At 30.7% G+C, this 16,197-nt stretch overlaps 1 protein-coding gene across 2 annotated transcripts in view; it reads left to right on the top strand.

Moving 5' to 3' along the window:
- Positions 1 to 208: 208 nt before the first annotated feature.
- Positions 209 to 16,197, top strand: part of LOC145319827 (cell adhesion molecule Dscam2-like) — a 181,333-nt gene continuing 165,344 nt past the window's right edge. For both annotated transcript variants that reach the window (XM_080162204.1, XM_080162195.1), the window contains exons 1-2: positions 209 to 352; positions 11,877 to 11,978. In XM_080162204.1, the coding sequence (XP_080018330.1) occupies positions 277 to 352; positions 11,877 to 11,978 (178 nt within the window). In that variant the 5' untranslated portion in view covers positions 209 to 276. The remainder of the gene's footprint in view (positions 353 to 11,876; positions 11,979 to 16,197) is intronic.

Consider the following 16,197-nt stretch of genomic DNA (forward strand, 5'->3'; position numbering starts at 1 on the left):
TTTTTCTCATGGGGTTAAAAGCGTAGAACGAAAAACGAGATTTCGGCAGACATACATTTAAACGCTAAAATAGATATCCTGTTTCTTAAGTACATTGGATTTATACAATTGAATTTGAAAAGTTTTTAAAAAGCTTATGTTTAATTCATTAAGGAATATAAGATTTCATTAGTTTGTTAATCTGTAAAACTGATAAATGATAAATTTCAGAAAATAATGTAAAAACTAAAGTGATTATAAAAGAGCTTGTCCTTGCGCGGGCATATATGAGTGAAAATGCGGAAAGGGATGCGGCTCCGCGTGCACTGGGTGGCGGTTACAACTATCTTTACTCTGTTGATCCCTTTGTCAGGTAAGATCTAGGAACGGCAATGCTGTAATTGCCTTTAACTTGTTCGCCATTTATAAAGAATTGTTTCCTTGAAAGATTTCAGAGTTAGTGGTTATATTTAGAAAAACAACTAGCTTAATAAAAAAAAAACTCTAATAGAATATGTCATTAAATCACAAAATATGACATTTTTATCTAAAAGCTTAAAAATTCAGTTAACATTTAAAATACATAAATATTCTTTTAAATTATTATTATAGGCACAGAGAGTTTATGTTTTATTTTTTTTTGAAAGCAGTCAACGTTAGTTGCAATTTTAGCGGAAGAAAGAGTTTTGGAATAATTATTTTGTATTATAGACAGCTTTCTGCGTATTTTAAAATTAAGAATTATAAGATTCAAACCAGTTTTGTTAGCCCCGAGGGGACGAAGGAATACTGGAATAAATGTTATCTAACTCCCCTGTAAAAGTCTGACTATTACAAAATTAAATTTAGAAAGACGAATATAAAATTAGAACTATGTAAGAAATTATAATTTCTATTGGAGCGGAGAGAAGGAAAGATATTTATCCAATTATAAGTTAGCATCAGAAAATAGATGGTTCCAAACTGGCTCTAAGAAATGCATAAATGCTAAAATCACAGCAGAATTTTAGTCCAAATTCTCGTGTTTTATGAATTATCAGTTTTAGACTAAAGAAATCGCTAACAGTAGGGATCTAAAGGGATAAGACAATGGTCGATAAAATGATGTACACTTTTAATGAATTTACACAAAATTACCCCTTCTGCAGATTTCAAAAGTTCTTAAGTAAAAAAAAGAAAATGTTATATTAAAACTTTGGGGACTAGTGTAGTAAACAGTTAAATTTTCCCTTTCTCCCAGAGAGAATAATAGAATATGAGGAATGCAGGATGGTAAAATAATTTTTACTCTGATTCTAACATTTGAAATTATGCCTTTGGTAGCTTTTATAGATCTACAGGGAGAAAAAAGGTTTGTTGACAATTTTATCCTGCATCAACCTATCCATGATTCCCTGAATTAAAAGAGAAAAAGAAGGCAAAATGGAAAGTTTAATAGAGGAAATTGGAATGGGGGTTATGGGATGTATGGTTAGGAAAATACAATTTAAAAATATTTATTCTATCTATTACGCAATTTTTAAACAAGGATTTAATATATCATTATTGATATGTTGAAATTTTTGGTAGTAGGAAATAATTTGAAGAAAAAAAGGCTTTTAGTAGATTTCTTTTCTTATTCATATTGAATACATATAACACACATATTCATTTGTGTTTAGATTTAGAAACTGAATAGGCACTGTATTTTTAACCTTCAATTCAAACATATCTACTCAAACTCTCCCAAGTTTACCAGATACAAAAGGCATAATTTTACATCCATTTCCCTATCCCTATATTCACGAAAATTTTCCAAAGTGGGGCGATAGTGCAGACAAATTTTCCCCTTGATATAATGATGTGCATTTACCTCCGCATATCAGGAGAAATTTTGTCGTTAATTTAGCTTACTAATATGGACCTCATTTATTGGTCAGTTCGGTCATCCAGTAGGAGGAGATAATGTTAAGGGGTAGATTATGAGTTGCTTTATTTTAACAAGCTTTGAGTATCAATTTATGAGTACATGAAAATCTGGTACAACATCCAAGTAATAAAAATCGATTCAAAAAAATTAACAGCGGGCGTTTAATGAAAATATTAATGGGAGTTTGTGCTCTTGTAATATTGATAATGTGATATTTTTGCGAAAATTAGAGCACACCTAATATAATTCAATTATCGAGCTAACTTTTTTTCAACTTCACAAAATACATTTTTGAAGCATGTAAGTAAAGTTATGAAATGTGTAGGAATGTTTAATTATTTGATAAATTTACTAGCTGCTTGGCGCCTAGCATCTACCAGCAGAAGTCTATTATTATATTGGACATTTAGCAACTGAAGTGCTAGATCAATCCAAAGCAAGGACGTCCAAGCTTTTTTGAAGGGGGTTAAATGAGGGGAGGAGAGTAAACACAACTTTTATCCAATCATTCTACCTTTAAATCCACAGATTTCAGCCAAGTAGAAATATTAGACGCAATGTTTTTACAATTTTTAAGCTTCAAGAAAAATGAATAATGAAACTATTAGAATTATTCTTTTAAAAATCTATTTTAGAAATTATGATGCATTTTTTACTTTGAAAGAATCTAACATTGATCAATAAAAAATCTTTAGTGTTAACAAAAAAGGTGATTTTTAATGAGAAAAAAAATTTTAAGGCTTGTATTAAAAAGTATTATTTATTTGCAACCATTGAGCAAAAAGTAATTAAATAGCTTATATTTAACACAAATGTACAGACCTAATATTAAAAAGCATTCATGATCAAGAAGTTCCAGAAAAGAGAACCAAAAGAAGCACTAGAAATGGCTTTATAAACATTTTGACAAAATCTTTTTTTTTCAACAATGGCTTTAATTCTCTTTTAACAAGAATTTTGGTTAGTTTATATTATGTAACATCTGAGTCTATCTGCCATAACTTGAAACGGCATTAGAAGTCCTGCATTAAAGTTGTCTGTTCTTTTTCATGCATTTTTTTTGCAATGCTCTACGTATCGCCATTGTTGTTTCAGAATTAGAGTAAAACACTAGTGGGGAAAGGGGTTAAATAACTGTATCCCAATCCCAAGGACCTTGTGCCGACTCTCAATTGGGTCTTTAAACACAATAGTGTCGGGAATATTAACACTGCCAAAGAGCAGAAAACAGGAACAGACGAAAAAGTCCTAGGAAAAGGGAAACAGGTAGTTATCTGTATGTACATCTATACTATAGATCTGTTGTTTCAGAAAAGATTGAGACATGGGGGGGGGGGGGTTATAATGGTATATGTTTAGCTAGCGATTACTGTGACACTTCTAAATCTATAGAAAAGTAATTTGTTGTAAGATCAACACTTATACTCGCCATATTGGACAGATAACAGTTTTATTGCTTCTGTTTTTTTTCTTTTCAAAGAATTATGTTTTTATGTAGGATGTATTTAATGGTTTATCAAAAATATAGAAAATTTTGAATAAATTTATTAAGAATATATTGTAAAAACTATTAATTTATTGAAAAATAGTTTTTTAGCCATAGGCTTCTTTGTCGAGCTATAAATCCTCGATATATTTTGTTAATAGGATGTTTTTGGTTAAAATGCATAGAAAAGTTTTTTAACGCATCGTATTATAGACAAACTTCTGTGGATATTAAAATGTTATTTTTAAAACCAGTTTTGTGCTAAACTTGATATTTTATTTCAAGGGTCGTGATCGTGGAAAATTGTCTGTGATACGGTGCTATACATGATATTTCATTATAGCTGAAAATTCTTCTTATGATTTTTTTTGAAATTTTGCACCTGATCAATATCTATAACCATAATCAATGGTCCATATTATAGGTAAAAAGATTCTTTAAACGCCTTTTTTTGCATTGAGAATAACAAACGGACAAACATGGTTCTACTAATACTTGAATCTTACATCGGAGGCTAAAATAAAGATTATCATCTTCCACTCCCTTTACCCCATCCCCTTCTATCCATCTGAATGGACACAGTGACCAATAAACGAGTTCCATGTTAACAAGCTAAATTAAAGACAATTCTTCAGTTGTCTTAATATTCACGTATATTCTACATCCATTGTTCTACTTTATATTTGGGATGAACTAAAAATTATTTTGTTCATAAAAATCCGCTCTAAATGCAAATTAGTTGCATTATTAAATTTTATTTTATTGTCTGGTTTTTCTCAGGGTGGGAGGGGATAATTGATAACTTATAGGCCATTGACTTATCACTGAATTTTTATATTTATCCCTTGCCACAAATTAACAAGAAACATATTGTCAAAAGAAAGGCAGCAATGATAAGAAAAAATTACAGAAACAATGTTTATTAAACATAAAATGTTAAATTTATGCCTGATGATTGTAGGAATCACTCAATCACTCTTTTACATAGGATCTCAGTAAATCTCTTTTTTTGCTACATGTTCAGATCAGCGAAAAGTTTGACGTACGGACATAAATTAGTCATAAAGTAGTTACGCTACTAATAAATGTTTATAAAAATGTTATCCTTATTTATGTTTGTGTGTGTGGGTTCTGTGCAAAAATGCATTAACACACAATCTAGCTCACATATAACGGATAAGGACATGTTTATATTTAATTTTAAAAACTGACAATGCAACCAAATAACATGTAAAAAAATACTATCCTCCCAAAAGCTATTGAAGCTACATTTTACTAGCTATCAGAGAGATCCTTTGGTACAGATAGACAAACACATTATTACGCACATAGACATCCTGTTACTTAAATAGCTCAATTAATTTTTTATCTTCATGAAACAAAGTTTGTTCAAAGACATATCTACATTCTAAAAAAATAAATGTTATTTAGCATATAAGTAAATTGTCGAATGAATTGAAATACTTTGGTATAGATATTTAATTAGTATATTTACAAATTATCATATTAATTTTGTTATCCTGATTCATCAGTCAGTGACCCTATGAAGGTTTTGGGTTTATCACACTTCATTCTCATATCACTTAATCCCTGGTTGTTTCTACCTCTAAGAAAACTTTTTTGTATATGAGAAATGAAAATTATTATCCTCTGGAGTACTATCCCTATATTCCTACTTGTTTCTACCTCTAAGAAAATTTTTGTGTACATGAAAAATGTGAAATAAGTAATTATTATCCTCTAGAGTACTATCCCTAAATCCATGGTTGTTTCTACTTCTATAAAAAGTTTTGTGTATATGAGAAATTAAAAATAAGTAATTATTATCCTCTAAAGTACTATCCCTTTATTCCTGGTTGTTTCTACCTCTAAGAAAAGTTTTGTGTATATTAGAAATAAATATTGGGGAATTATTATCCTCTAGAGTACTATCCCTTTACTCCTGGTTGTCTCTACCTCTAAAAAAAAAGTTTTTTTGTGATAAATGAAAATTACGAAATTATTATCCTCTAGAGTACTATCCCTTTATTCCTGGTTGTTTCTACCTCTAAGAAAACTTTTGTGTATATGAGAAATGAAAAATGAAAGCTGGAAGGCATTGGCCTCGCTCATTTCACAAAATGCAGTTATAAAATAAAAGTTTAGGGAAATAGGTTGAATGACAATAACTACCAAAAGTATAAATTTTATGTAGAAATTCAATGCCAATAGAAATGTTATTTTAACTTGATAATTGCTTAATTTTATTGTATTGTTCTTCTAAGTTAAGAAATTTTGTAATAGTTATTTATCCCATCGTATTATAATCAGCTTTCCGCGGATATTAAAACGAAGTATTAGATTAAAACCAATATTGTTAGACCTTTATGATTTTGATTTTTATATTCATGTAATTCGATGCAAGTATTCCTTATCATTTGTTCTTTGGATGATTGTTTAGATGAATTTAACCTTTTGCTTGTACTTCCAATGGTATGTGTCTACATAATTAACTTGGACATTATATATTTGCTACACATAGCATTACTGCCAGAAACACAAATCTACAAATTGAAGTAAAGGTTTCTTTTCTAACCTTATAAATGTGAGCAATGCATGTATTATGTTAGATCCTGGTAAATCCTTCCTTTACCGTTCAAAATATCTGGGCCATTTCAAATCTTCTGGTTGCACTTCCTGCCCCGAAGTTGGATGCGAGTCTAAACATTTTTATTTATATTGCATAAACTTAAAGGGGCGAAAAAAAGAGCTTACATGATAACATGATTGAATTTTGTAATCTTACGTTAATTAATTTTTTTTTTACATGGTCCTAGAGTTACAATAAAAAAATTATGATATATATATACAAATATAAAATGAACATTTTTAAAAACGTGGATTTTATGGCCATTTAAATAGGTCGCTCCGGATACTAGGTGTTTATGGTGCCAGGTAAACCAATTAATGGCCTTTATAAGGTCAAAAAAGGATTTTGTAAGGTTATCATCAATGTTACTTTGAGTATGGAGCCAAAAAAGGGATAAAGAATGTGATTTAAGGCATATTTAAAAATATACCTTGTTTAAGAAAAAAGTATGTCTAAATTTTCATCTGATTTGTTGAAATAAGGATTTTATGATATTTTTGATTGGGGGTAACACTAAAATAAAGAATTTCTACACATGAATAATCTCTTATTGATATCATAATATTCAGTGTTACATCGTTGTAGCCCACTGCGTGTTTCATTTTATAAGAAAACATGAAAATCTGGTGTAAGATCCTTGTAATAATATATCTATTTTATAATGACACAATGACACAATTTCGCGTGGTCAGGAATTACATTTACATACATACATTTTAGTTTATAGGACTTATTTCTATATTAGTACAACTTGTACTGTACACCTTTTGGCAAATGTTGTATACATTCTTTCCAAAACAATAGTTATAAATTCCAAACCGGAAAATTGACTCAACTCAACAAAGTGAAAACTCCAAAACAAAAATCTTATAATTAATTAATCATAACAAACATATTTAACAATAACATACATTACCTATTTGTTTAAACCTTTCAAAAAAGCGTAGCCCTTATCATGGGCCGTGCCTTATATATCCTGTGTAAAAATAAAAAGTCATATACAGTAAAAGTACTTTAAAATGTGTACATATATTAAAAAATAAGCCTTGCGACCATATTAACATATATTCACCATTAGGTCAAAGGACAATTTTTCTCTCTATTCATTCACTTTCTCTCTATTTACATAAATATTCAGGGTTAAATAATCTACATACCTTTCTCCCCCAAATATATATCAGCTTAGCTAACATAGGTAGATTTATAATTGAGGAAGATTACTTTATTTTCCATTGTCCTCTCTTTATATACAGGGAGGGAGGGTACATTGTGCTGTTTATTAGACTTGTCCCCAAAGTTTTTATAAAACCGTTTTCTTATTTGTTGGCTTAACAAATTCAGGAACTTTTATTGAATTTTGATTGGTTGGCTCCTTAAGTTGAGTGTTCAAATTTTAAACCATTAATTGTAATCTACTGAAGGGGCAGTTTTTTGTATCATCAAGTGTGATGTACATCAATTTATCTGCCTTTGTCTCATTCCTTTAGATACCTGAATGTAAATAACTTACCACATGATATATTATGCATTCAAATGCAATAGTAAATCATGTAAAATACAAGAAAATGAATAATAAAACAATATCCTGTTTTTAATATACATTATATTTTATTATAATATGCTGCTTAATATCTAAAAAACTAAATTTTTGCATTAGTTTACATAAAAAAATGGGTGACGACATCCATAAAAGCAAAGCTCTGAAACGAAAGGACAAACAAACATTAACACCTGTGAAGTGTCATAATATAAATGGTCAAGTCTGAACAAAATTGTAAGTAAATATGCTTCAAGAGTGCTTAAATAAGTATGCTGGGATAATTAATGGTTGCAAAGTTTTGACACTACTAGTTGGGAACTAACATCAAAATTAAAAAAATAAACCCAAAGTTGCTGGGTCAACGAATGAGATAACGTGGTTATAAAATTTTGGGTACTAGTGTAATTTACAGTCCAATGTCCTCTCCCTTCCTGAGTATACAAGAGTAAAGGCAAGAACTAAACCACTTTACATTATTAAACTCGTGTCTAGGGCTTGTTTCTATTGTGATTTATTTTCAAAAATCACAGATTATTTTATTTTAAGCTGCCCTTGTAATGTTTTGTAATACAATATTTTTAAAAATCTTTGGAACTTATTTCTTATTTCTGTATTATTTGAGTGTTGTCCTTGTCAACTTTTTCATTTATTTTGGTTGTTAATCTTAGTAGCTTCACATTCAAATTACACTAGTACAATATCCAAATACTAGCGGATGCACCCCGAGCCCCTTGAGATATCCCAGAAAGGGGTTGAAAAAGACTTGGAATTTAGGAATTGAAAGTAGAATACCTTTCCTTTGGTCATTTCTTCTAAAAGGATTGACCTACCTTCTTCCAATCATGCTTATATAAAATTATACCTGCAGAGGAGATATCAATCGGTTCAGTAATCAATTTTCTTAGAGCAAACACACAGTTATATATTTTAAGTATACAGAACATATTTAGCAAATCAAATAATATTATTTTTAGTAAAAATCTCAATTATAAAATAACAGTATAATCACACTATAATTTACAAAAACCATAATAATTACATACTGACGAATAAACATGACTATAGCAAAGGTTTGAAGTTTTATAAGAGAAAGGGGACTTTTGACTGTAAGTAAAGCTGGTAAACAAAGTTTTATAACTATGTTATCTTATTCGTTTGCTCTAAAACTTGGGTTCAATTATTGAATTTTAATTTGTTGGTTCAAAATAATAAAAAAGAAGTAGTCATTATGTTTATCATCATTGGAAATGTATATCGTCCATTGTCTTCTCCATTACGATCCCTGGCAATTCTAGATAGAGTTTGCAGTCTCTCTGTCTTAGATTGTATCTGACTGTTAGTAATGATTTTGTCCCACTTACTTATCATATAAGTGTTCTAATCTTAGCTTTTCTTGTGTCTATTCAGGGATAAAGGAATAGGTATGTATCTAAAGAAATATTATCTTGTTTCTTTTGATTATTCAAGGAAATAGGGACTTGTATAGTGTATGTTACTTTTATTAATTGTTTGACCCACTTACTTATCATATAAGTGTTCTAATCCTAGCTTTTCTTATGTTTCTTCAGGGATAAAGGAATAGGTATGTATCTAAAGTGATACCAACATATTACTTTTGATTACTCAAGGAAATAGGTGCTTGTATATTACTATTAGCAATGATTTTTGTCCTACTTACTTATCATTTCATTGTTCTAATCTTATATATCTTCAGGGAAAAATGAATCTGTCCTAATCTTAGCTTTATAAGTTTCACAGGAATAAAAAGATATGTATTCATCGAATATAAATATAAATTTATCATCCATTGTCTTAAGATCCCTGTGTATACCTCTGAAGAGTGTGAGATAGATAAGAAGGGGAGATAATTAGAGGGATGCACTGAAAATAATTAATCAGCAAAATATCTCAAGTATTTAGTCCACATAGAATACACACAAGGATAACAATATCCAGAAGAAGCTTATGACGATAAAATATCTTCAAAACATCAAAAGCATATAAAATTTTTCTCATTAAAAATCATCCTTAGACAGTTAGGGAGTTGAATCCATTTTTATAGAAGCAGAAATATAATCTATGATTATGGTTTGGACCCTCTAAAACTGTAATCTACCCTTCCACTTTCCCCTCTCTTGGTGAAGATATCTTCAACGCCGATACGATTTTTGAAATATAAGATTCCACTTTTGTCTCTCTTGTTGAAGATATCTTCACCAAGAGAGGCAAAAGTGGAATCTTAAATTTCAAAAATCGTATCGGCGTTGAAGATATCTTCACCAAGAGAGGGGAAAGTGGAATCTTACATTTCAAAAATCGTATCGGCGTTGAAGATATCTTCACCAAGAGAAGGGAAAGTAGAATCTTATATTTCAAAAATCGTATTGGCGTTGAAGATATCTTCACCAAGAGAGGGGAAAGTGGAAGGGTAGATTACAGTTTTAGAGGGTCCAAACCATAATCATAGATTATATTTCTGCTTCTATAAAAATGGATTCAACTCCCTAACTGTTAGAGGTTACTAGACTGAAAGACAAATTTTATAAAAATATGTTATTTGTGTGTTTTAGTGCGTTTGTGTTTTGCTCTATGTCAGGTAAGGTTATATTGAGTATATGGTAGCGTCACATATTTAACCCTTGAAGGTAAAAAAAACTACACCTACTACCCACCTTCCCCCACCCCAAAAAAAAAAAAATTGCGGGGTGGAGTTTTTGTTCTCCCTGAGCACCTTAAGAGTAAGCACCCAAAGCTTTGTAGATATATAAAATTTAATAGTTTTGTTCATATTTTGACATTGTTATTTAAAATTCTGTTTTCCATAAATCAACAGAGAGATTATTTGAAAAGTGCTTGTCAGCATTTTAGAGTTTACATTTTATATTGTTTTCTGTTTATTTTAGAAAAAAAGTAGTATAAAAATATTTACTTAGTTTTATATTAGAATTTTGAATATTGTTAATACATATGTATTTCCAGTATGGCTTCGAAACCAATTAATATCCGATGATAAGAACCAGTTCTAAAAAATACTGAAAAACAAGTATAGCATCGAATTACAGACAATTTTCCACGAATATTAAAATTAAAATCATGAAATTCGTATTAGTTTTTTTTAGCCCGGGCCTCAGGCCCCTCGGGGTTAACAAAACTGTCACAACAATTATTCAATATTTTTGCCAGTCTTGCAATATATTGATGAATTTAAATTCTACATCTTAGATAGACGGGATGTAATCTCTTATAAAGGGACAGAAACTAAACTAATAATTATTTCAGATATATTTGATGATTCTATTCCTAGGTTTATTTATTCTCCTAAAAAAAGTATACATTCATATGACTTGCAATATAATGATAAATTTGAACATTACATCTGCCATAAGGGGGCTACAATCTAACCTAAAGGGATTAAAATTAAACTATAAATATTTTAGGTTTATTCTTGAGTTTGTTTCTCCTCCTTAAAAAAAACTTGTATTCATTCATAAGACTTGATAAATTCAAATATTACATCTGCCAGAGAAGGGATATAATTTCTTAAAAAAGGATAAAATCTAAACTGATAATTATTGTAGGTTTGTTTCCTCTCCAACGAAAACAATTAATCATTATTCTTGCTTGGCTTGCAATAGAGTGATATTAAAATATTACATCTCACGCCAGGCTACAATTGAATCAAGACAAAAATAAGTGCCGAGCTCTGGGACCTATGTATGGTGAAATTAGACATAAAACCATGATGATTCCAGGTAAAACCAAAATATTTCAGCGGGATCTTTTTGAGAAAATTAGATTTGAAAATTTCAGGTTCAATTTTCACCCCCTAGGAGTTGCCGTATAATCATAACAAGAAAAGCAAAGGTTATTTATTTGAAATTTTGCCCAACTTTGCTTTCATGAAGTCTTTCATAAAACCATTCTATATATGATTTATTTAAGGCTGAATTTCCGTGACCTTAGCAAAGCAACTGATACAAATGGCCATTAATTAACTCCCTTCAGGAGTGGTTTTATGAAGAACTTTATAAAAGCAAACTTGTTCAAAATCTTAAATAAATAATCTTTGCTTTTCTTGTCATGATTATGCGGCAACTCCTAGGGGGTGAAAATTTAACTTGAAATTTTCAAATCTAATTTTCTCAAAAAGATCCCGCTGAAATATTTTGGTTTTACCTGGAATCATTATGGTTTTATGTCTAATTTCACCATACATAGGTCCCAGAGCTCGGCACTTACTTTTATCTTGATTTAATTGTAGCCTGGCGTGATCTGCCATAAGAGGGATACAATCTCTTCTAAAGGAATTAGAATTAAACTATAAATATTTAAGGTTTATGTGATGATTCCATTCCTGGGTTTGTTTCTCCTCCTCCATCTACAAGTATTCAGTATTCAAACAGAAATGGGACAAGTCTTCACTGCAAAATTTCAGGTAAAGGTTTTACTATTTTAGCAGGTATAACAGATCTGTGAAAATTATCTCAATTAGAACTATATTTTTTTATTTCCAATTCTGTCTCATTTACACCAGGGAAAAGACTTTGGCCGATAAATTGATTTGCATCCCCCATTTTGATAAGAAAATATTCCTTACGCAGATTACAATTAGTGGCTGAAACGTATGGACACTTGACTTTTTGAAACAAAACTTACGTTCTTATAAGACTTAGGTGACTATATAGTGTATTAAACAGCCCATTGTCAACTCCCTTCCTGGTAAAAATTGTCGTCAATTTAGGTTGCTAATATGGACATCACTTATTGGACAGTTCGTTCATCCAGTAGAAGGGAAGTTGATGGGGTAAAGGGGGTTAATGGGGGGGGGGGGGATTTTCATTTTTGCCAGCTACAAGTTTCACATTATCAGGGTAAATGATAATCTGGTTTAAGATCCAAGTGATTTTAGATCCATTATTGAAACTGTTGACGTCATTTTCCATATTTGAAATATTTCCCATTTGAAACTATGGTGCAGTGCAGTGAGTGTGAGAGACACATTCTATTTAATAAATCAACAAATACTCATAGCTAACATGTCATACTTTTGCTGTTTATGAGTGGTTCTACTCATTCATTTTTCCAATTATAAAAAGGTACCTTAAGGAATAATAAGAATCAAAATAAAATCTTTAATGAAGATGAACAAAAATACCCCTTCTATAGATTTAAGTCGTTCTTTGAAAAATTTAGATTCAACTTATTTGAATCAATCAATAAAGATGTAATACAAGTACACCAAGTTTTTCAGCAAATAAATGAGAGAGTGCATTTATAATACTTTAGGTAGCTGTATATTTTGCAGTCCAATATCCCCTCCCTCTCCGAATTCTAAAAGTTTAATGATTGTAGTTTTAAGAGATGATCCAGGGAGAGATGGGACATTGGACTGAAAATTATACAGCTACCAACAGATCTATAGTATTATCTATAGCTATCTATAATACAAAGTAGCTGGATGTCTGTCCGTCCGTCCGTCCGTCTGTCTGTCCCTCCGTCTAAAGCTAAACCACTGAACCACTGAACCGATTGAATTCTACTCTTCAGGGTATATACCTATCGGTCCTGTGTTGGTTTTAAGCTATTTTCTTGGGGGGTGGGACACCCCCAAACCTCCCCAAAAATGAAAATTTACCCCCCCTCAAAAAAAATTTCTTGAGAACACATTAGACTATGAGCAGCACCAGTAGTAATTTTCTTGAGAACACATTAGACTATTTTTTTACGAATTTTGCGAATTCGTTATTTAAACGAGAAAATGTTTTCCTGCTGGGTAGGTGCGAAAATTTGCAATCCGTTCTGCTGGGTTGAAGATGCGATGGGGAGATACAGTTATTTACCCCTATCTCCCTCTAGTATTTTACTCAAATCAGCTACCAAATTAATGTAAACATGTGCTCTCTCTCTCTCTCTCTCTTTCTCTCTCTCTCTCTCTCTCTCTCTCTCTCTCTCTCTCTCTCTCTCTCTCTCTCTCTCCCTCTCTCATTTGTTAGCTACTTTGGTTTATAACCATTAAGAAATTTGTCTTATCCCTAAAAGTCCCTGAAGATGATCCAAGTGATTTGAATGCAGTGTCTTATTCACAAATGGAAAGACAAAAGAAATAAATTTAAAATGGGATTTCAGTCTGAAAAGTTTTAAAAGATAATAGCTGAGAACAAAAGATAGAACAATATATAATAGATTTTTAATTTTTAAGTGTAAAATATTTATTCATAGTAGTACAGCTGCTGGATAGGTCTGTCCTTAAGTTACTCAAAGTATTGTACTGTGTATTAATTTTATAAACCTAAAATTTGGGTTGCTATTGAAGTTTTGAACGGGCCTAGTATTAGGAATGAGTTTGAAATATCTACGATTAGTGTTTCTTCAATTCTGCACATGTTTCACATCAGCAGAAGAACTGAAGACGATAGCACAGTATAACCCTTATCCCAAGGTCCTCTGCATAGAGCGTCATTCATTACGGTGACTTAAATTGGGACACCTGCCAAACTTAGCGAGGGTGCACATGAGATAGCAGGTCAAGTCATAATATACTTGAACATTGAGCTTGGGCTGGCCCTAGTTGTTATACAAAAGTATCTCAACCTACTCCATGACGACTTAGTTTCGAACAGTAAGAAACTTTGGCTTATCCAACAAAATGACAGACTTTTTACCAGTGTCCCTTTGCCACTTTCCTTCCTTCTTAATTGCTAATATGATAAAATGCGGCATTGAATGCACACTTCTTGGATTTAATTTTGGTATGCATATGGGCTAAGTACCATGAATATTGGTACAGGTATAATTTGGATAAAAATGTTTTCTAATTGAATACAATTTTTTGTGCTTGTACTTTTTTCCGGGCCGATTTCTCCCTAAAATAAATAGTTATAAAACTTCTCTTGACCTATGAGAAGCTCGATTTTAAATTGAACCATTCGGTTCAGCGGTTAGCGAGATCTCAATCTAAGACAGATATTTTTGAAATGTGTGTATCAGGGATTCCAAAGGGTTTCTAAATAAATGTCAAGTAACTTAATTTACTTTGTCTTTATTTGTGTAAACGTACTGATGTAGTAAAGTCCGGGATCTAAAGGGAAGAGAATGAAATCATGTACCTCCCTAAAGATGATAAACAAAATTACCCCTTATGTAGATTATAAAGAATGATTGAAACGTTTGGACACTCAATCTTTTGAACCAATCAATCAAATTTCAATGAAAGTACCAAAAGTTGTTTAGCCAACGTTATTATAAAACTTTGGGGACTAATGCAATAAACAGCCCAATGTCCTCTACCTCCCTGGTAGTAAAGCACTGGAACCAAACTTAAATCAAGTCAATGTCCTTCACCTTTATCTACAAACTTAAATTACGGTCGACAACAATTATTTCCAATCTCTGTGTTGCTAGATAATATCCTTTTGTACAGTAAAAAAAACATTTAAATCTAATAAATCCTGTAAAGTTTTTGTTCATTTATATTCAGGTCTCGCTAAAGATCTGAACTAACTGATATTGATAAACTAGAGTTGGCTCGATATAATTATCTCCCTATTGGCTAGTTTTCTATATGCATATCTATTTCTCAATAAATCTATTTTCCTCACCCGGCATTACTATCTAAAAGAAAGTAAATATTTAATAATCTAAATGATTTTAAAAAGATTTTTTAAATTATATTTTTTTCTTTACATTATCATCACCAAAGGGTTAATGATGATGATTACAATTTTAGTTTAATATTTGAACACACAAAGTGTCGCCACAATCGAATTCTTTTAAAATAGAGTTTTCTTAAATTTATTATATTATAAATCTAAATTTTCTTTTTTATGATTAGAAATTAAATACATTGATATAAGGTAAATAGCAACATGAAATTAAAAAAAGGAATTTATTTTTAATAAAGTAAAATAATGGGTCTTATCGTTCTGGGCAATGAGAGTTTATTATGGATTATTGGAGCACTATGAGTTTTAAACAAATATTCCTTGGAAAACTTGAGCTCGTTTATAGACATTTATTTCCTATATAGATCTGACATGGATCTTGAAGCAATTAAGCAGGCCGTTTTGTACATGTTAAAAATTGGAAGATTTCATTAAATAAAAGTTATCGCAAATATACTTAGTAAATAAGATTGATATTGGTAGAGACTAGTTATTTCTCGCATCGTATTATAAACGGCTTTCCGCGGATATAGAATGTACAATTATAGGATTAAAACTAGTTTTTTTAGCCCCGAGGTGCCGAAGGCACCGGCTAAAAAAACTGGTTTTAATCTTATGATTGTACATTTTTATATTCGTAGAAAGCTGGATATAATACGATGCTAGACATAGTTTTTTCGTATGGATGAGAACCGGTTCCTATCCACCGGATTCAAATAAATACAAGAAAAAATTTTTCTATTTTTTTTTTAAATTTAATATGTAATATTTACGTAGTATAATATAAAAAAAAGTAAAAAAAATGTATGTGAAACAATTACGCTTATCATCTCGTATTTTTAAAAAAACAGTTGCTATAGCATTGAAGTTAGTTTTATGTTTGATAAATAAAAGATTTAGTTTAGATATTTTTAAACTATATCTGAGACATTAAGATCTATATTTAAATTCACTGTATGCTAGACCTAGACGAACTATGCTGTACTAGTATTA

This window comes from Acartia tonsa, chromosome 1 (assembly GCF_053477335.1).
Source record: "Acartia tonsa isolate MP-2025a chromosome 1, ASM5347733v1, whole genome shotgun sequence".
NCBI lineage: Eukaryota > Metazoa > Arthropoda > Copepoda > Calanoida > Acartiidae > Acartia > Acartia tonsa.